The following is a 21175-nucleotide window of genomic DNA, read 5'->3' on the forward strand; positions in this document are numbered from 1 at the left end:
GGACTCGCCTCCTCTCCAATTTCACGGCTTCTTTCTCCCTCACTTCCCACACCATTTGTTCGGCCACATTGGCCTTTACTGCAACAACACCGTCCCCGAGCCCTGATTCATGAGAGGACGGGACAGCTCAACTCCCGAGACGGTGGCCCCGTCTGCCCCACTTCTGTGTCTCTCTGTCCGCTGTCCTGGACGTGGACTTTAAGTTGAAGAGTTATGAGGAATGTGCAGCTTGCATACCACAAGTTTTATTAACGTAATTTTAAGGCCAATTAAACTAATTTTATTCAGAGTTAAATCTACATTAAATTACAAGATTAACAATCTCTAGAGACAACGAACGCAGAGTTTAAGAAGTAGAAATCTATTTGGTCTTTTACAGACCACGTATTATAGAACTAACAAATGAAAATTTACAAATATAGAAATAATGATACTTCAAGGGTGAGGATTTTCACATGGAAATCCACAAGATGTCGTATTTTAAACACGCATGTTTCAAAAAGGGAGAAACTTTTAATAATTTAGCACAAAATTAAATTATATAAACTTGGTATATCCCAGAAAATATTGCTTTAAACACTTATACCATGATCAAAATTCCTTTGGTAGCTTTTAATCAAAATGAAACATGCTATTATGTAAAATATAAAGTACTTTTAAATGTTACCAGAAAAGTATCTTTGTTACAGTTACGGTACTAACATCATCGCCCCCCTGCTCAACCTCGCCTATACACACACAACACGAAACCAGGTGCCAACAAAATCCTTTTAATCTTTTGACAAAATAACCTCTGCTTCACAATATCAAGACTTGGAGTCTCCTATAAAACTTTTTACACTGGTCACAGCACAGAGAGCAAACGGCCGTCCCTGCGCAGGACTGTAAAAACAAACCAAACTTTATTCGAGCAATTAAACAAATCAAACAGCAGTTACCCCGATGCAAAAACAGGGGCTGCTGGACGCAATCTTAGCAGAGTAAACACAAACACACCGCCCCAAACCCTAAACAGAAAATTCACAAACAACCCAGTGGAAGTAGAACAAAGACGCGCGTGGGCTCCCGCAGCAGGCACGCCCGACCCGGTGTTGTCCCAGCACACGGGACAGTCTCACCGAGAAACCTCGCTCTGAAGTCAATCATCAGAGCTTAAAACGTATGGAAAATAAACAAACAGATGCCAGTATGAGGTTGCATAATCGATCAGCCAGTGTCTGACACCGACTATTTCTTCCTAACGCTCACCCACGAGGGGCTCATTTCTAACCCAAGCGTCCCGCCCACCGAGAGCGCCTGCCTTCAGGAGTCCAGCAGCCGCTTCTGCGGCCCGCACATGCAGCACGGAGGTCTGTTCAGCTGTGCACTCATGATCACACACACCCCAAACCAAACCTTCAGCCTTCCGCCGCAAGAGCAACATCTTACAAAGGAAACTCTTTTAACCAATATCTTCTTGTCCAATCTCAGTTATTCTGCAACAGAGCAACAGAAACGATTTAAACACCAAAGAGAGTAAGAGGAAGAACTGGAGGGAAAGACACATATGCCGTTTGCAAACCCTTAAGCTTTGTGAAGGGTGATCCAAGAATCATCTCTTTTCCTTCTAATCCCAAAGTCTCCGTGCTGGCTGTGTCAGAAGTCCTGGAAACAGCACGGAAGTGCGTCACTGCTCTGAAGATACATTCTAGTGTCTCGCTGAGAGAAAACAGCTGGCCGACATGTCAGGCCACATAATGGTACTGATTCGGATTGTCCTTGTCTCTCTCCATATAGTCTCTGTCTATAAGAGATTCAATTCTCTTTTTCAAATCTCCAGGCTGAAAAAGAAAAACAAAACCCCTTCATTATAGAGGCATTAAATTTACACACATAGGGCAACAGAACACCACGAAGTATGTGGTTTTAATTATGTACACATATTACATACATAATTATAGAAAATGTACGAATCTATATGTAAACTATTTATAATCATAAGCTAATTATAAAATGAACCCAATGGAAGTCCCTACACTTCAAAGACAATGCTAACGTTACCTCTTGATGGAAGTGCTCCTGTGTGCACTGACAGTCAGAGCAGCCACAAGTGGTCAAGGGTGAGCGCACTCTTTGCCAGCACTCACTCACTCACTCACTCACTCACAAGCACGGCAGACCCTACTGCAGGGTAACACATTTCGTTTGTCTGATGGGGAAATGTGATGACGTCTCAGGGCATCTTCATCCTCTGTAAGGACCTGTCTCCTTAAGTACTGTGTTGTGTTAGTGTGTACTGACTATCTGTGCTCTGCGGAGGGAGGGGGACCCCAGACCGCGAGTGCTCCCGAGCTGAAAGCAGGTGACGGCATCAGGACGGGGCTGCTCGGGAAGGGCGCCCCCGGCTCTGCTGTGGTAGGAAGCACACTTGTGTCACTTATGAGCAGCTTCTCCCTGTACAAGAGCACACGCTCTCTCTCAAAAGGCCTAACCGCTCAGTGACAGATCATACGTTCACAAGATATGGATCAGGGCTGCACTGCCACTACGGCTGCCGCACACCTCACCCACCATTTAGCCCTTTACCTGCTGGGTCTCATTGGCAAAGGGAAAACGAACACTCGCCCTGGCTAGAGGTAGGAAAGCATGGTGTCTGCAGAAGGGTTTTGTGACTGCGCGAGACTGCGGAGAACGCGCTGTTGCTGCAGGGCACAGCAGCCCCGTGCTTGCTCAGGTAAGACAGCTCCGGCCGTATCGGCGGTCTGCTCACTGATCCACCTCAACTCGACCCCCTCGGTGAAGATGGAGGCTCAGCTGCTCCTCTACCCAACTGGACAACACAGCATCAGGGAACTTCCAGCCCAGAGAAACACAGGGCCAGGCCCAGGCGCTGAAAAGCCAGGTCTCATGCGAGTCCCATACTTTCTAGGTGGAGGCTCATGTTTTAAAGAGCTTTTCCTAATGCTTCCCTAACTGGTTTGTACTCTACATACATCCCTATGCCCAGGGCAGTAGCTCTCAGTCCTAGAAACACGCATGGACTGAGCGGTTTCAGGGTTGTCTTTCTCATGCACAGAAATAAGAAGATATGTCAAAACAGAAAATGCTCTGGAGTTTGTCAATGCTGAGTAAATGAGCTGTCAGCAGGATTTCCTCAAATTCCCATGGCATAACCTGAACAGCTACACTACTGAGAAACACCGACTGGAGCACCGCCACGCACCTCCTCTTCCCCTCCTGAAAAGGTAACGAGTACAACATCCCTACAAGGGGGAGTTTTAGGGACTTCTCATTCCTATGACGCTGATGAACCACATCTGAGATAAAGACCCTACTGTCATCACTTGCCGGTTGTTGGACACCTGGTGGGCACACAAAGGTATATTTGTGCAGGAAACCATCACCTGTGACACAGGACAAAGGGGTCTATGGTGTTAAGAACTGATTGTGCTTTTCAATGTCCAGCACCATCCTACAAGTTTAAGTAAGCTCATACACATTTACCTTTACTGGAAATTTCAGCTGATTATACAATTCGGAAACGAGAAGATTATGGCCAAGAGTCTTTCTCATCTTCATTATTCTGACAATAGCAGCGTCAATCTGATACTGTCTGTCCTGAAACACGCGCTCAGTGGTGCTGACTTGTTCCTCCACCTGCATACGCACGAGAGAGTGAAGTGAAAGGTGTATTTCAGTGTCATTTCATATTGCTGAGTTTGATGAGAAACTTTTTTTTTTTTTAAAGATTTTATTTATTTATTTGACAGAGATAGAGACAGCCAGCGAGAGAGGGAACACAAGCAGGGGGAGTGGGAGAGGAAGAAGCAGGGTCATAGCAGAGGAGCCTGATGTGGGGCTCGATCCCAGAACGCCGGGATCACGCCCTGAGCCAAAGGCAGACGCTTAACGACTGAGCCACCCAGGCGCCCCTGATGAAAAACTTCTGATGCAAAGAAAGACCAAACTTTGGGTAAATTCTGTTCTGCTGTGTTCTGCATTTTTACCTGTTCAAGCAAAACCTAGCTTCCCAAGGACAGCAAGACTTCAACATCAAACCTTGAAAAATAAACTTAGGTTTCTCTTCTAAAAAAGCTACAAAATACTACATCAACTCTATATAATCCTGGATTAGATCTGGTAGCCAGGAAAAAAACAAATCAAAATAAAAGTGTAACAGCTAGCAGAGTTTATTCTGGAAGCTTTGCTCAACATCAGGAAACCTACTCGTGTAACTAGTATCACAGCAGTTTCAAGGTTAGAGTACATGACCCTCTTGACAGATGCTGCGAAGACACAGTAAAACTCAGCCTAGTCTTGACCTAAAACAAATGTTAACATATAAGGAGCAATTAAAAAAAAACCTCAACAGGATAAAAAGCTATTATCAGAAGCAAATGGCAAATACTGGTAACAACTTCATGTTACAGAGCAACCTGATGGAGATCCGCAGATCTCGGGCAGGCAGGGGAGAGGCAGGGCCGTGCACGTACGCGAGGTAAGTACGCTTCAGAAAGACAGAAGCCAAGCTTTCCAAAGGGATCCATGACCCCAAAAAGGTTAATGTTTCCTGTACCTGAGATTTAAAATAAATAAATCAGGAAGTGAAGAAGACGCCTGGCCGCACTATTACTTCCTAAAAATGTTATTTCGGGGGTGGGGGTGCACGCCCGGGCGGCTCAGTCGGTTACGCATCCGACTCTGACCTTGATCCGCACCGGGTTTGGAGCCTACTTAAAAACAAAGTCATTTCAGAGGTCCTAGCTACGCACTGAGAGAACTAGAGAGGCTACTGAGAAGAAGCAGACACATGGTAAGTGTTTGTACAAGAGCTACAAATCCAAAACGCCAAGAAAACCAACGGAGAAACCGTCAAAGATGATGAGAGTTTAGTGAAGTGGCTGGATACAAGATAAACGGTGCTCATATATACATACTGGTAATAACTAGTCATGCATGTCAACAGAGAAGATGCCCCTTTATCCGGTGCATTTTCTTGGCCCTTCTTGCCTCAAGTCTTCGGCGCCTTCCCCAAACCCTTCGTAGGTGTGACCAGTCTCTACAGAGCTGTCTGTGACCTGCCTCTTCAGGCCTCACCCGGCTCAGCTCTGCCTTTGGTGGGAAAGTCTTCCCTGGCCCACGGCATTAGCCTTTCCTGTACTTCTCCACCCTAACTTTGACCTCAAGTCTAACAAGTTCATCAATGTGTAATCATCGGGTACCTGTCTGCTCAAAATTCCTTGAAACAGAGATTTGTGAGAATATATTATTGTTAATGGATGAATTCTCAGTGCTTCACAGAGGACCTGGCCCAGAGAAGGTGCTTAATAAGTATTTGTTGAACTATCTAATAAAGAAATATGCAAGACTCTAAGTAGAACACTCCCACGGAGAGAAGAGATTTATACTCCTGTATATACAAACATGGCTATGAATCAGATTTAGTATATGGTAAAAATAAAAACTGAAAATTAGTGTAATGCAGTCTGAATAAAAAATGCCCATGTTATTTGAGGGACAAAGACAGGACAAAATTAATCTCAAGCTCACTGGGAGAATAAATTTATAGGAATAGGTACATTAATGAAAAGAATTTGGGTGCTGGCTATGGAACAGATCAATAGAATTTATAGAACAGAATTGAGAAATTGACCCATAACATGTGAATTTAATAAATAAAGGTGACAATTCAAATAAGTTGTCAGAAAATGGTATTTTCAATTCAGTTTTAGAATAGAAAGAGTGCTTTTTGATATTAAAATAATTTCTACGTTGCTCAAAGAAAAACTTAAATGTAAAAACTACTAGAAAAATACAAGTAATTATTTTTAAATGTTGGAGTAAAGGAAGGTTTTTCCTAGGCACGATCCTGAAGTCAGAAACTATAAAGGAAAAGACTATACTTAAGAACTTAAAAACTTCCACGTTGGGGAAAGGAAAAAAAAATCTCAAAACACAAAATTATCTGTCACAAATGATGAAGGGTCAATCTCTTTAATATATAAAGGACAAGCACTAAGGAGAGAAGAATATGCCAGCATGTGCGCCAGTGACTTGAACAAGGAATTAATTAGACAAAAACACAAATGGCTCCTGGTACTAGAGTCATCAACGTTTCTAAAGTGCTGACAGGTGCTTGGCCAAGAGGGTTTGTAAACACTGTTATTTAATTCACACGACCTGTGGTGGTATTATGTCTACTTTAAAAGACGAAGAATTGAGGATCAGAAAAGACTACATAATTTGCATAAGCTACCAAATGGCATAAAGATGCTCAAAGAAATTCAAGCAAAAATGGCAATGAACTATTTTTGTAAGAACAGGGTGGGCAAAGGGCAGGTGGATGGAGGGCTGGCCCCCCTGTAACACTAGACGCTGAAATCTGGTAAAAATCTGTCAGACTTCCATTTGGCAAAGGGTGGTCAAACTAACAAAAGTACACATTCTTTGACCCTGTAACTCCAGGGAAACAATTTTATTATTTATTTACTTAGGTTTTAAAAGACATGTATTAGAGAGAGCGAGCGAGAGGGAACACAAGTGGGGGGGGCAGAGGGAGAGGGAGAAGCAGACTCCCCGCTGAGCAGGGAGCCTGATCTGGGACTTGATCCCGGGCCCCTGAGATCATGACCTGAGCTGACGGCAGACGCTTCACCGACCGAGCCCCCAGGTGCGCCAATGGGCAACGATTTTATACTAAAGAAACAATCTAACAAGCACATAGGAATCTCTGTGCCAGGATGTTTTACGTAAACTTATTTCCAGCAAAGATGGAAGGAACTTAAATGCCTTTCAACAAGGGCACTGCCAAGCTCCCGTACATTCACACAGCCAACTACTCTGTGCCCATGAAAAACCAAGTCCTGACATGGAAAGAGGCCCACAATAGAGAATAAGAACAGGTTACAAGATATACACACAAATGGCATATACAGAGTAATCCCATTGAAGAAAGAAAAGATTATATATTTACATCACAGGAAAGAGCTACGAGAGTGCAAATGAAAGTGGCAGTAGAGGTTACCTCTAGGGGAGAGAGAGGACAGTCCCACTTTGAAACTATAACTCCAAAACTGTACACCTTTTAATCACTCTACCAGAAATCCCTAATATTAAAAAAGATGGAGCAAAGAATATATGCATTTAAATCTTTAACAAGTATATCAAATTGCCCACTAAAAGCATCTTTTAAAAAATAAAAACATAAAGAAAACGCCTGTTTTCTCACATACTTGCCAACTCTGGATACTATCAAACTTCCAAACATTTCCTAATTGATAGTGAAAAGTAGAATATTATCTTAATTTCAATTTAAAAAAATTCCTGATGAGAATGAACATCTTTTATATAGTTTACTAGTCCTCTGCATTTCTCTTCGTATAATCTAAACTTACTTCCAGCCGGGCTACACCGGAACTCCTGCTGGTAGTGAAGTGGCCAGTATCCACTGCTGGGAGCAGAGAAGCCGGGAAACCACCCGAGATCAGCTGAAGCTGCTCTTGTGTTGTCTGAGGCAACCTCGTGCCTCACAAGGACGTTCCCCTCATTTACGTGCTCGGAGGCAGCTGGACACCCTCTTACGTATGTGGGACCAGGGGTGCCAGTGCCCTCCTGGCCTCCGTGCACAACAGCCCAGGGGCACGAGGGCCTCCGCATCAGGAAGGGCCCGAGGGCAGTGGTACAGAATGCGCTCTGGATACAAGACAGCTGAGCATCTCACCAAAGCTAGAGACGCTCCACCGCACAGGCCGCAGCCACGATGTCAGTGGGTCTGTGACACCCACGACCCTCAGCACTTCTAGCCCAGACCCTGGTGAGGCCAAGGCTGAAATGCGCTGCACAGAAGTAAGAAGGCAAGTGACTGGGCTTTGGACACAAGCTCTCGACGCGACGAGAATCCGGCACAGAAGAGCTGGCTCTCACTCCACTTTTGTGAAGAGGGATGGTCACTCACGCGCATTCCTTTCTCACGTTCATTCCCACCGTGAATACGAAGTTAAGCAACGCCACATTAGGGTGCTCGGAAAGGACTCTAAGCACCGAGGGCCCCTCAGCGAGTGCCCGGCTGATAAAACAAGGAAGTCTGTACGTACGGTTTCCTTCATCTGGATCTGGTTGATCTTTATCCGAAACAACTTGTGCTTGAACTCCCCGTTGAACGTGAACGTGTCCCCGTCTTCCACCTCCTTCCCTTTGGGACTTTTAACCAGAACTCGTGCTTTGCCACACGCCAGGGACTGTAGCGTCCTTCGCAGTTCGCTGTCCTCTGAATGGGGAGAAAACCAGGCAGCGGCCACCATCAAAGTGAGTGAGACTCGGCAAGAGTGAAAGGAGCCACGCTCTCGGTGTGGCTGGCAGAGACCAAGCCTGCATCTTCTCCTCAACGACATGTTTTAAGAACAAGGACACACAGAAACCACACATTTACCCAGAGAGGAGGACTCTTACCTATCCCTGTGGCCATTTTTATTTCTTCGAAGCTGAACCCATCCCCTTCATTGAACATGAGGAGCACCAGCGTCTGGAAGAGGGACACCTGGAACTCCTTCTTTCCCTTAAAGAAAATGGGCGTGTCACGTGTGAAGCTGTCTGCATAATCTTTGGAAAAGCTTAAGAGGTTTCTTTTCACTCTCAAACTTTGTGGGGTATGGGGCTAGGAAATTATTAATCAGCCACCAAACAAGAAAAAATTAAGTAAATGATTATACAAGAATAAAATGACTCGATATTGCATTTGAAAATTCTTTTCTTGAAGCATTTTTTAACGTAGTAAAGAGATTCTTCAGTAAATCGTGAACAAGAGGATTATCATTACTTTAAGTCACATACTGCTGACCCATGTCCAGCAGCAGCCCCCCCAACCCATTTTTAGCCTGTAGAGGTCCTTTTCATGGTGGTGGGAGTGCCGCTGGAGGGGGCAGAACACGTACGAAGACGCTGGCAGAAGATCCAGCCGACACCTTGGTTAACAGGCCGAGTGAACGCGCAAACACGGAGGTGACCATGAACTTGGCCTAGCCTCCCCCTGTGTGTGCCTGTGATGTGCTCAACCACGCAAACTGGGCCTTGGACCTCACACCGTCTCCCACTCTTATTCACCGAGTCCCCACGGCAGAGGCCCACACACGCACGCAGTGAGCTCCGTGCGAAGGAAAGCTGAGAGGATCTGGGGGAGGGTCACGTGTGCAGAGGCAGGTAAGGGTATGTGTAATTTACACACATTGTATATATGCTTGCCTCATTTATAGGATACAGTGCATTAGAAAGAACTAGCAAAACAGAAATTTTCTAAATTTTCTGCCTCGTGTATCCAACCAGATTTTATTTATAAAACTGAAGTTAAACGGACACCAAGGTGCTGTTTTGTGACCTGCTTCTTTCTGTTATCAATACATGGTGTGCACTTTCCTGTATCTTGTCCCTTTTCACACTAGCACTGCAACCAGCAGGTTTATTCTTTTTTTTTTTTTTAATGATTTTTTATTATATTATGTTAGTCACCATACAGTACATCCCCGGTTTCCGATGTAAAGCTCGATGATTCATTAGTTGCGTATAACACCCAGTGCACCATGCAATACGTGCCCTCCTTACTACTCATCACCAGCCTATCCCATTCCCCCACCCCCTCCCCTCTGAGGCCCTCAGTTTGTTTCTCATAGTCCATAGTCTCTCATGCTTCATTCCCCCTCTGATTACCCCCTTTCTTTATCCCTTTCTTCCCCTACCGATCTTCCTACTTCTTATGTCCCATAGATGAGAGAAATCATATGATAGTTGTCTTTCTCTGCTTGACTTATTTCACTTAGCATTATCTCCTCCAGTGCCGTCCATGTTGCAGCAAATGTTGAGAATTCGTTTTTTCTGATAGCTGAGTCATATTCCATTGTATATATGGACCACAACTTCTTAATCCAGTCATCTGTTGAAGGGCATCTCGGCTCCTTCCACGATTTAGCTATTGTGGACAATGCTGCTATGAACATTGGGGTGCATATGGCCCTTCTCTTCACTACGTCTGTATCTTTGGGGTAAACACCCAGTAGTGCAATGGCTGGATCATAGGGTAGCTCAATTTTTAACTCTTTAAGGGACCTCCACACTGTTTTCCAGAGTGGCTGTACCAACTTGCATTCCCACCAACAATGTAGGAGGGATCCCCTTTCTCCACATCCTCTCCAACAATTGTTGTTTCTTGCCTTGTCTATTTTTGCCATTCTAACTGGCGTAAGGTGGTATCTCAGTGTGGTTTTGATTTGAATTTCCCTGATGGCTAATGATTTTGAACATTTTTTCATGTGTTTGTTAGCAGCAGGCTTATTCTTGACTACGAGAACGTCTCGTTAAGATGGATTTTCAGAACTGGCACTACCGTGACGAGGCCTGGGACGTCAGGGGCCGGGGCTGCGCTGCCAAACTGCCCTCCCTAAAGCTCACAGGCTCCCTCTCCCACTGGCGACAGGTGCTGTGCCTTCGAGTTTTAGCCTTGATAAGGTTCTGTAGGTAAAATGTGGTATTTTACTGCATTAGTCTGTAACCCTTTGGCAGAGAAGTAGAACATATTTTCATTGACTTCGACTTTTTTAGCCTGGCTTTCATGAGGTACCTCTACACGACCTGTGCTCTTCCTGACGTACGGAACGCTTCAAGTGCGTCACCTTTGCGCAGAGGTCGGGCTAACCTTCTGTGTATCGTTCCGCTTCTAGTCTGCGTGCTGCCCGAGCCAGCACTCCTTTGCTCTTTTTTCAGCCACGTGAATGCTCTTCTATTTTTATTGATTTCTTATTGACTTTTATCGACTGGAATATTACTCCTTCAACTATTTAATTTTATTGACCCAGAAAAGCCAGTACTGAGTTACACTGAATAATCTTTTCCTTTGTCACCAAAGTTCAACAATTTAAAAAATGCTAGTAACATATTTATAAAAAAGTGAAACAAAGAACTTACTTCCTTAAACTCTGCTTTTAAAACGGCATGCCCCAAGGTAGTTTGCCACTGAAGTTTTCGACCACTGTGCTTTCCGAGATAAAATGTCTTAAATACTTCCTGAAGTTTAACCATCTGCCAAGCACAGGAAAACAACAAACGTTAATTGTGCTAAATAAACACCGTTCATCTACAGAACCACATGTTGCTTAGTCTACAGAGTTCACGATTTTTCACAGCTGAATGGAGAGATCAGTTCTGTATCTTGAGCACTGTTTTTCTGGATTATTCCACGACCTGTGAACACGTGCGCCATCTGGGGTTTTCCTCCCGCCTGCGATGCTGCCTGAGGTGGTACCCGAGGCACTTGCCGTACACACAGGCTGCGCAGGGCAGCGTCCACACCGCACCCCGGGCTCCCCGGCCAGTGGCACGTACCCGCCACACCACCGAGGCCGTCCCCGATCAGAGACGCTCTCCGCAGGCCTAGCCGCAGCGTCAGGTTTCGGTGCTCCGACCGTGCACTCCGGGGCTCTGGCACTGGCCGCTGGCCGGGTGCTGTCTGATGCCGCGAGCGCCCATGCACAGGAGGCACGACAGGCCACTGTCTCCATCATTACTTTCTGCGAAGATTTCTCGCACCTTCCAGACTTCCTCCCACTTCTGTACTGCTGTGATCTCACTTTAAGTTCCTGAGCCCCTCCTCCTCGTCTGGGTGCCCACGCCTCCCGCACCCCAGCACTCTGCTCTTCCTAATGGACGCCACATGACCCCTTCTCCCTCTCTCTGCTCGACTCCCTGGACGTCCCCACCACTCTGGACCCAGGACAGCCGATGGTCTGTGCTGCTTCAGGCTTCAACTAGTGAAATGACCCTGCCTAACAGTTTTGCACACAGCAGCCCCTGCCCTCCGTGTCTCCGTCTCAACGTCCACTCCTTCTGAGCCTTCCTCGGTTGGTCTCCCACCCGCCCTGGACACAGTGGCACCCTCAGCCCATGGTCCTGCGTACCAGCTACTCGGCTCATTCCCTTGTCAGTATCCCTTGGCTGCTTCCAAGTTCTTAGCATAAAGAGCAAACTCTCTCGAGGCTTGCCACGGTCCCTTCCTTCCGAACCGCTGACTGTGCTGGCCTGTCCTGGGCCTCCTCCACTTGACCAAGCACGCCGTGCTGTCCTCCCTCAGGCTTCCAGTGGGAACCCGACGCCATGCCCACTCATCTTTAAGAGCTCCTTCCTCACGGAGGTCTTCTCCAGCTGCTCTTGGCTCTGACAGCATCTACAGAAACTTGTGAACGCCGCTCCTGCTGCCTGCTGCACCCCGTCAGTTCCTGCGTGCCCCGTCCAAGCCAGAATGCCCATCAGCCTCACATCTGCGTGGCAAACCTGTCCTCACGCTTCCAGACTATCACCCGCACCCGTTACCCATCGTCAAGAACAAATCCCAGACACGATTGTCATTTTGTTTCTAAGTCTTTTAGTATCTATCTGAAAAGCAGTGACTCTTTCAGAACACGTATTTACCACTGTATGACCCCCAAACAATAAAAGCTAATACTGTGATACACTTCCTAAAAACTTTTTCCCTGAGATTAATTCCTGGGAGCAGTAAGAATAGTGAGAGGACAGCAGCTAACACTGGGTGATTACTATGCGCCAATTACAACCCCAGGCTCAAAATGGATCGGAGACCTAAATATGAGAGCTAAGACTATAAAGCTCTCAGCAGAAAATATAGGGGTAAATTTTCATGACCTTGGATTTGGCAATAGTTCTTAGATATGACACGAAAAAGTAACAACAGAGAAAACAGATCAGACTTTATCAAAATTCTAAAATTCTGTGCAAAGAACACTATCAAAAAAGTAAAAAGACATCTCACAGAATGGGAGAAGATATTTGCAAAATCACATACCTGATAAGGATCTAGTGCCCAGAATACAGAAGAACCCTTATAATTTAGCATCAGAAAGACAGGTACCACACTCACAAAACGGGTAAAGGCCTTGCACAGACGGTTCTTCAAAGAGCTACAGCGGCGATGAGCACATGAACTGACGTTCAACGATACCGTTCTTCATCAGGAAAAGCAGATCAAACCAAGATGAGACACTGAGTCACACCCACTAAGACAGCTAACTAACAAGTGTAGATGAGGACGTGGAGACACTAGAAGGCCTGTGTGCCTCCGATGGGGGTGGGAAAGGAGGCAGGTACTGTGGAAAACCAGCAGTTTCTCCAACAGTCGAACAGGATTATCACGTGACCCAGCACTTCCACTCCCAGGTGGAGACCCCAAAGGAACTGAAAGCAGGGACTCCGGTATTTACACGTTCCTGTCACGGCAGTGACACTCACAGCGGCCAGAAGGTGGAAGCAACTCAAGTGTCCAGGGAAGGACGGATGGACAGATGGACAAAATGTGGTCTATGTGCACCCCGGAGCATCACTCAGCCCTAAAAAGGAAGGAAGCACGACACAGGCTGCAGCATAGATGGGCCTTGAAAACAGGATGCCGAGTGCAGGAAGTCGGACACAACAGGCCACAAAGTGTGGTTTCCATTATGTTCATACCCAGAACAGAAAATCCAGGGACAGCAGGTTAGCGGGTGTGTAGGTCTGGGCAGATGGAACAGGAGGGAGCACACAACGGGTGCAGGGTTCTGTCTGGGAGGAACTAGACGAAGGCGCCCACAACTGCACAGCTTCGAGCGGTAAACTGTAGGTACGCTCCACCTACAACTGATTTATTTATATTTATATTGTAGGTATATTTTTAAAAAGGCACAATATGGTAAGCCTCTATGATCTTTTGCTAGAAAACAAAAGAGTACCAAAAAACCCGTAAGGGCCTGTAGAAGGACAAAGGGCCTGTAAGGCGCTCCACCAGCCGGATGTGGGACAGCACGGACACTGAGGCAAGTAACCAAGAGTCCGTACAGATAAAGACAGAGAAAGCCACTGTTCATGAAGGTGAAAGTGGACTCAGGCAGGAGAGTCTGATGGGGAAGAAGGAGTATCTTCCCACAGATTACTTCAAAATTACAAAAGGAATAATACTAACCAGTCGAGAACCCAGCTAACACCTTAACCTAATGATGACCTGGACCACCACCAACAGACAGGGGCTGCCGGACAGCATGGGCCTCCTGACGCCGGGCTGAGCGAAACCCGTGTGCAATTCTGGCTGGACAAGCGTGGCCTGGATTGAATCCCACATGGCCAATGGAGATAATTCGTGAACACTGCATGCGGTTCTCAAACGCATGAGACTCCAGAAAGAAAGAGGGTGGCGTAGTAGCTGTGACGGACGAAGACAACCATGGCTAAGAGCAGTGTGGGGCCTGGGCCAGGTCTGGACAAAAACAGAGAGAGCTCCCCATGGGATAATCGCCGCAGCACTGGCAGGGGCCTGACTCAACCATGAGCGTGGGGAAGCACCGGCCAAGGTATCCAGGGCTAGGAGACTGCGTCGCACGTGGCAGGAACACACCGCCCATCCCGCAGAGAGGCGCAGTAGCACCAGCAGCGGGCTGCAGACACGGGCATCAGCTTCTGCGGACGCTCCAACTATTCTCGCCAAGTCCCTAGAGTCTCCACGACCTGGAAAGCAGCAGCAGACAAACTCGGCAGCACCCCACGAGGCACAGCAGTGACCTCCCCGGCCTGCTGAGCGCGGGCGAAAGCAGCAGCAGACAAACTCGGCAGCACCCCCACGAGGCACAGCAGTGACCTCCCCGGCCTGCTGAGCGCGGGCGAAAGCAGCAGCAGACAAACTCGGCAGCACCCCACGAGGCACAGCAGTGACCTCCCCGGCCTGCTGAGCGCGGGCGGAGGCGAGGGATGGTTTTCTGCAGGAGGCTCCACCTTGCTGAGGGACACACAGAGGCCCCGGAGAAGGTGGGAACTGGGGGTGGGGGCGTGGAGCCCTGCAGGCCGCTTAGGACAGAGCCTCCGCATCTGTAGACAGCAGACGCGCTCCCCACAGCGTGGGGACTCCGGCAGGGAGGAGGGGATGAGCACAATCTGGGGTGCTGAGCCTGGGACGTCCGTCCGTGTGCACTCAGGCCCAGGGACCCACAGGCTGGAGTCTGAGGGCCTGTGTGGGCTGAGAAGGGAGCTGAAGGGCTCTGGGAACGTCAGTGTGCAGAGTAGAGGCAGAGGAAAAACAGAAGACAATGTGTAATATGGGAGGTCAACTGTACTTCAACAATAAGTTAAAAACAAACAAACAATAAGAATAAAACGACAAAGGCAACCAGTGGGGTCAGAAACAGAAGAAAGTCCTGAAAGACATGGTCTTGGAAACAGAACAAGCAGCCCCCAGAGGAACTGTTTCCACCCTGGGCTCCCAGTCCCTGCACTCCACGCCTTTCTGGGCCCTTTCTAGAAGGCCCTCGTCCCTGCCGTTTCTACTTCCTGGTGCCACACCGGAAGCAGCCCTCTTCCCCGTCACTGGGTATTATAATTAATGGTGCTGGGGCTGACTTTAAGTTCCCGAGCCCAGTGTCCTCTCTCAAATCTGCAAATCCCCAGCAGGCCTGAAGCTGTGGCTGACCTATGAAGCCCTGAGCAGTGGCGCCCATGAGACCCACCGTGTGCACACTGGGACGGAATGACAGCCAGCAAGTCGTGCCTCCCAGCACCTGTGCCGCTGCCGCCTCAACAGTCACCCAGGGGACTTGGGGGGGGGGTGCGGGGGAGTCAGAAGGAGCCAGACAGGGACACAGGCAGTCACGGAGCAACACTGCTTTCCAGAGACTACAAGGACAGGGTGATTTAAAAAACCCTCTCAATTAAGTATTTTGTGACACGTCTGCACATGGGAAGCGTGTAAGGAGTCTACGCTGATCTATAATGCTCTTCCGAACACTTACTTCTGGAGTTAAATGCACTTCCATAGGCGTGTATGTTGGCCAGTATCCCATCGTAAGTATATTCACTGTTAGGTCTATAGAGCCCGGGTCACTTTGATTCTGCATATACTAAAAACAAAAAAAAACAAGATAAAATAAGTATTGTAGAGTATCATCAAAAACAACTAGTTCATACAAAGGTAACCACAGTTCAACACGTTTGCACTTGGTCCTGAGAACACATCCCCTGAAGCCACGCGACGCGTCCCAAAGTCATTGGGGGTATCTTCCCCCCTTCGAAGGGAACGCTACCAGCACAGCGCACTATTACAATTAGTTAAATCAAATTTCTGCTACACATTTTTAGGGATTATTTTTCTTTTTCATTTTGAATTTCAGTTACTCAAATGTGTGGGACGCGAGGAGGGTCATTTTTAGGGCCAAGGGCTTGACATAACGTAGAGTGAGACTGCTTACATACAGCCGTTTTACTTGAACAAAAACACGGCTTGCCTGCTTGAACTGGACCATGATGTCCTTGGAGAGCTCCATGTCCTTGAACATGCCTTCCAGCTTGCTGGTGAAAGCGGCACCGCACTCTGGGACACAAGAGAGGGCGTGAGCACCACGGCGGACAGAGCCCAGCACAGAGGAAGGGCAGACCCCGGGGCCCGCATGCTCACCATGCTTTAGTTTTGACAACATCGATTTCTCAGCATCCACTGAGGCGCTTTTCCCAACAAGGAGTCTTTTTGCCAAATCTTTTTTATAAAACGCTTCAAAGACATCTTTCCCTATTTATAACCAAATGAGAACGACATATAAGACATCAGACTGTTAAGACACAACTCTTCCCTGCGGCTGTGGACGGTCTAAGTGCCCGCTCTGTTGCAAGCCGCTCGCGCGGGAGCCTCCTCAGCCATCGCCCCAAGAGCGGGTTGCGACGCCATCAGAGGGCGGCCATCCCTCTACTTCCTGTGTTAGCAGCGAGGTGGAACTGTCTCAGTCAAGCTTCCTCAAGAAAGGACAGGGCCCAAATACAGAGGTGTGCACGAGGGTAACCTGTTCTCCACGCTCAGTGTGAACAGGAGCAGCGCAGACTGTGTCTCACCGTGAATGAACCGGAATATTATCATGACCTTGTCAAGAATCCTCTCCAGCTCTTCGTCTGTTGCTTCTTTATTACCCGCTCTCAATTTTGAATCAACGTGCTTTGCTGTGAGATTAAGAGTTTAAATTATCTGAAGAGTATTTGTTATATGATACATTTTCTAAATAGAAAAAAAGAACATCTTCAATTTCTACAAGCAAAAGCAGATGGCAACACTCTGGAACCTTTCCAAAATGACATTATTATGTGACAAAAGGCAGGTAATCTGATTTTCTAAGATAAATATTTTCAAATCACATGAGAATAAATACTTGAGTCACATGCCTGGGTTTCATAACGTACTACTGCTCCAGAAACTGGAATGGCCCGTCTTTGAGATGTGGCACCCCTGAACTCAGGGAGAAGAGCAAGCCACTCGGCCTTGCTGCTGAGACCACACGGATCAGCCGTGGCTTCCAGAAGCCCAAACCCCAGGAGTTAAACATCCATCTTTGGAGAAACCACAACCCATAAAGTGGTACAAAGGCCAAACTAAACAGCCTTGTGAGTTCCTTTTGTTGCTTTTTTATTTTTTTAAGAGTTTATTTTTTTAAGTAATCTCTATGTTCAATGTGGCACTCGAACCCACAACCCCAAGGGGCAGAAGGTGCATGCTCCACCCCCTGAGCCAGCCAGGGGCCCCTCTTGTTGCTGTTTTATTCGCTTTTTCCTTCACAATTTTTTATTATGAACTCTTCTGAACACACACAGAAGTAGAGAGCTGCATGACGAACCCCACGTTCCCGTCACATATCCTCAACGACAATCAGTAAGCCCAACGTTGAGTCACTGTATTTACTATTTCTTTCCTTGCCCTTTGCCTAAAAGCTTACGCTGAGTAGCGAGAGGCTATGAATCCTGAAATATATTTTGGTATCATGACAACATAATTGGATAAAGTGATCATTTAAAAACGGTTTCCTCTGAAACCATGTTATCTTTTAAGACCTCATCCAGTTTTATCCTATTTTGGTACTGATGAGAGGATGTAAAGGCAGGGACTGAGTAATATCTTCATGCTAAACGTCCTCTAGAGATCAATCAAGTCATCCTCACAACCCAGAGACATTCGTGTAGAACAAATCCTCTTCATCCAGTTTCTGAGCACAAATTACTTACTGTAATCAAGACAGAACCAGGGCTGATTTTTACCAAATACAGCTCTGGAGCTGCTAATGTAGGAAATGCACACACGAATAAATTTTTGTCTCTTGCTTCTGTGACGTCAAGCTTCGTCTTTACAAAATTACTACTACGTTCACCCTTATAAAAATGCCATGTGCTTATATACATACATAATATATACAAACATCTTTAAAAAAAAAACGTGTGTCCTAATAAGGTGTAATACAAATCCTTCCCCACCCTCCCCAAGAGGAGCGTCAACATTTTGGGCAAAACACATTTGCCTGAGTTCTGCCTTATGTTCCCGTATTAAAAACTGTACGAAGTCTGTTTCTCTACCTATCAGCTCTGCGGGCTTGTTTGGCCTCTTGTTGATGAACGTCTCAAAGGACTCCTTCATCAGGTTGACGAACTTCTCGTTCCTCTGGAAACACACTTCGATCACATGGTCCACCCGGTCCTTAAAGTCCAACAGGTCCTGTACCATATCTTTGTCTTTTTCAGGATTGATCACAATCGTTGTCCCAAAAGTCTGCAAGAATACACACACCCACACCAACTCATCCACAGGCCACAGCACCACACATTTTCTCCTGCTCTCAACCATGATATTTCTACATAACTTAATTACTGTTGGTGTTCAATACTAAATAGTTCCAAGTTTCACAGATTCAGCCCACATTCAAAAAATTACGTGAATATACAATTAAAGCTTCAGGGTTACAATTCTGCTTCTGGAAGCACTAATTTATTAGGGTCCACTGTTTTAAAAAAACCCTTTACATAGGAATTCCACAAGCAGAAGTTCCCACTAACCCAACACACCCACTTGGACTTCTTGATTGTACTGCTCTTTCTCCCCCCTGCTAACCATCAACAGGCCAGCTGTTAGCCTGTATTTTTAATGCAAACACCCTGACCAACATCGCTAAAAATCTGTATGTGACAGTAATGGCTGCCTGAGGGTATGCACTCCCAGGGGATATAAACCGTGCTGAGTATAACTCCTACTTGATGTGTTTACAAGGCAAGAGACGGCAGGCCCCAGATGCAGTCCCTGTGCTCAGCCCCACACCAGCAGACGGGGATGTACTGCCTGCCCCTCCAAGGAATGGAGTCCTGGAGCACTCAATCAGCACGCTTGCCAGCACCAGGGAGGTCCTCTGCCAGACAGATCCCTGCTGTCCCCTAAGGAAGGTGACCTTGCCACACTAACCGCTCTTTGCTAGAAGAACTTCCTGTCCCGCCCCCTCCGGCCTATAAGTATCCTGTATCACACTGTCCCTGGAGCTCCTTTCTGTCTGGTGGATGGTACACTGCCCGGTTCACAAATCACGAATACAGCCAAAAAGTTCTTCAAAACGTACTCAGTCAAATTTTGTCTTTTAATAGAAATAATATATATGTTTTGGGAAAATGGCCCTAGTAGCATATACACATATACATAGGTGTCATATATGTAAGGGGGGCAGAGTACTGGTGAAAAGGTACAGATGCCCTCTGGAGAGAGCACCCTATGACCAGCAGAGCTGGGACTTCCTACTCTGTACCTCTCTGCACTGACTACATTTAAAAATAACACACACACACTGCCAAGGGTCAGCTCCTGCGATATCCACACACTGCGTTGCATCACAGTGTGACTGCTTGGCCTTGATGGACACTCAGGAACGGACCTGTACTACCCAGACTGACGCTTGTGCAGGGGCTCCTCCGGTGTTTGGTGCACATTCCTGCTTCCTGGAGGGCTACTCATCAGCAACACCCTCAGCCCCCACCAGACTGTGCGTGACATGAAGCCCTCCTGCAGATCAGCAGGGGTCAGCTAGGACTCTCAGCCCCACGGCTGCCGCACACAACGTCCCGGGGGGCGGTGTGTGTGGCACATGTGCGCGTGAGTGTTCCACGTGCACACAGATGTGCAAGTTTAGGACTGACTGTTTCATAAAGCAGCACGCAAGCTTCCCATTTTTCCTTCTGTTGAACTGAACTTTTTCTTCTGACGACTAGAGATTCACGTGCGGTGGAGAGCAAGAGATCCCCTGTACACTTTGCCGAGCTCCCCCCAATGCTAACATTTGGCAGAATGACAGAGCAGCACCACAGCTGGGGTATGGGCACTGATACCCTGGACCCACCTTCTCCAGGCTGCCTCAGTTTCACCTGTTCCCCCCCAACCCCGTGTGTGCACTGTTCTCTGGGCTTATCCCAGGGGGCACCCTTGTGCACCCATCGCCATGGTCAGGCGCTGAGCACTCCAGCACAAGAGCCCTCCTGCCGCCTTCTCATAATCACACACGCCAACGTGCCAAGAAACGTCCAAGTATTGTGAAAGTAGCAGTCCTGGATGGCTAGGAAATGAAGCAGCATACACACCAAATAGATACAACAAAATGTGTAGTAATTCTCATAAGCAAAGGTAAGGGATGTTTAAAAAGCAGATTCACAAAAATGGCGACTCTGTGAAGACAGTGGTTGGAACTGAGCCCAGAAGATGCCCCCTGGGCACGGGATGTCACCCGCCCAGACGGCCCCGCACACCTTGATGTAGTCACTCCAGTGCTGCAACAGGACCTGCTGGCCGCCCTTCACGCGGCTGAACAGCTGGTACATCTGAGTGAGGTCGGGCACTCTGTTCTCGTCCAGCAGGTGCTCCAGCCCTGAGACCACACGGCACACGTAAGCACATCACAGCAGCGAGTCAACGGAACATAACACTTACAAATGTAGGAACTACTGCTTATTTCTATGGGGCAAGTTGGTGTCCAGAGTCGGAGACAGACCCTGCCAGGCAGGGTCACTCTCTGAGCACGCAGGCAGGTGTGTTCCTTAATTCCTCGGGTCACGGAAGCCCTGGTCTCACCAACACAGCGGCCCGACCAGTGCTCCCCGATCGGCCCCGGCGCCTCACAGCCCCACGTTACCTCTGATCGAGTTCATTGCTCAGAGAGTGGGTCGGTCACAGCCGCAAATGTGGATGCCACACATTTCATGTCTCAACTTTCAGCCGATTATTTTTCTTATAATTTCTAACTTATGTTTATAATTCTGGGCCTTCCCATGATTAAGCTTTAAGGTCTCCAATATCTTGAACTAGATCCTGTAGCTCCAACATGACTTTTAAATGGTAACATTAAAT

General features: G+C 47.3%; 1 protein-coding gene across 4 annotated transcripts in view; it reads right to left on the bottom strand.

Moving 5' to 3' along the window:
- Positions 1–223: 223 nt before the first annotated feature.
- The window catches only part of CUL4A (cullin 4A), a 46636-nt gene continuing 25684 nt past the window's right edge, over positions 224–21175 (bottom strand). For 2 of the 4 annotated variants that reach the window (XM_087864946.1, XM_087864949.1), the window contains 11 exons: positions 20578–20696; positions 18376–18568; positions 16873–16977; positions 16445–16555; positions 16275–16360; positions 15783–15890; positions 10930–11043; positions 8428–8533; positions 8073–8245; positions 3484–3636; positions 224–1820 (listed from right to left, as the gene is read on the bottom strand). In XM_087864946.1, the coding sequence (XP_087721072.1) occupies positions 1725–1820; positions 3484–3636; positions 8073–8245; positions 8428–8533; positions 10930–11043; positions 15783–15890; positions 16275–16360; positions 16445–16555; positions 16873–16977; positions 18376–18568; positions 20578–20696 (1364 nt within the window). In that variant the 3' untranslated portion in view covers positions 224–1724. Of the gene's footprint in view, positions 1821–3483; positions 3637–8072; positions 8246–8427; positions 8534–9775; positions 9938–10929; positions 11044–15782; positions 15891–16274; positions 16361–16444; positions 16556–16872; positions 16978–18375; positions 18569–20577; positions 20697–21175 lie in introns of those variants that run through there. The other 2 variants (XM_087864948.1, XM_087864947.1) reach the window with 2 other exon arrangements.

This window comes from Ursus americanus, chromosome 10 (genome assembly GCF_024610735.1).
Source record: "Ursus americanus isolate L20-20 chromosome 10, mUrsAme1.1.p, whole genome shotgun sequence".
Classification (NCBI taxonomy): Eukaryota; Metazoa; Chordata; class Mammalia; order Carnivora; family Ursidae; genus Ursus; species Ursus americanus.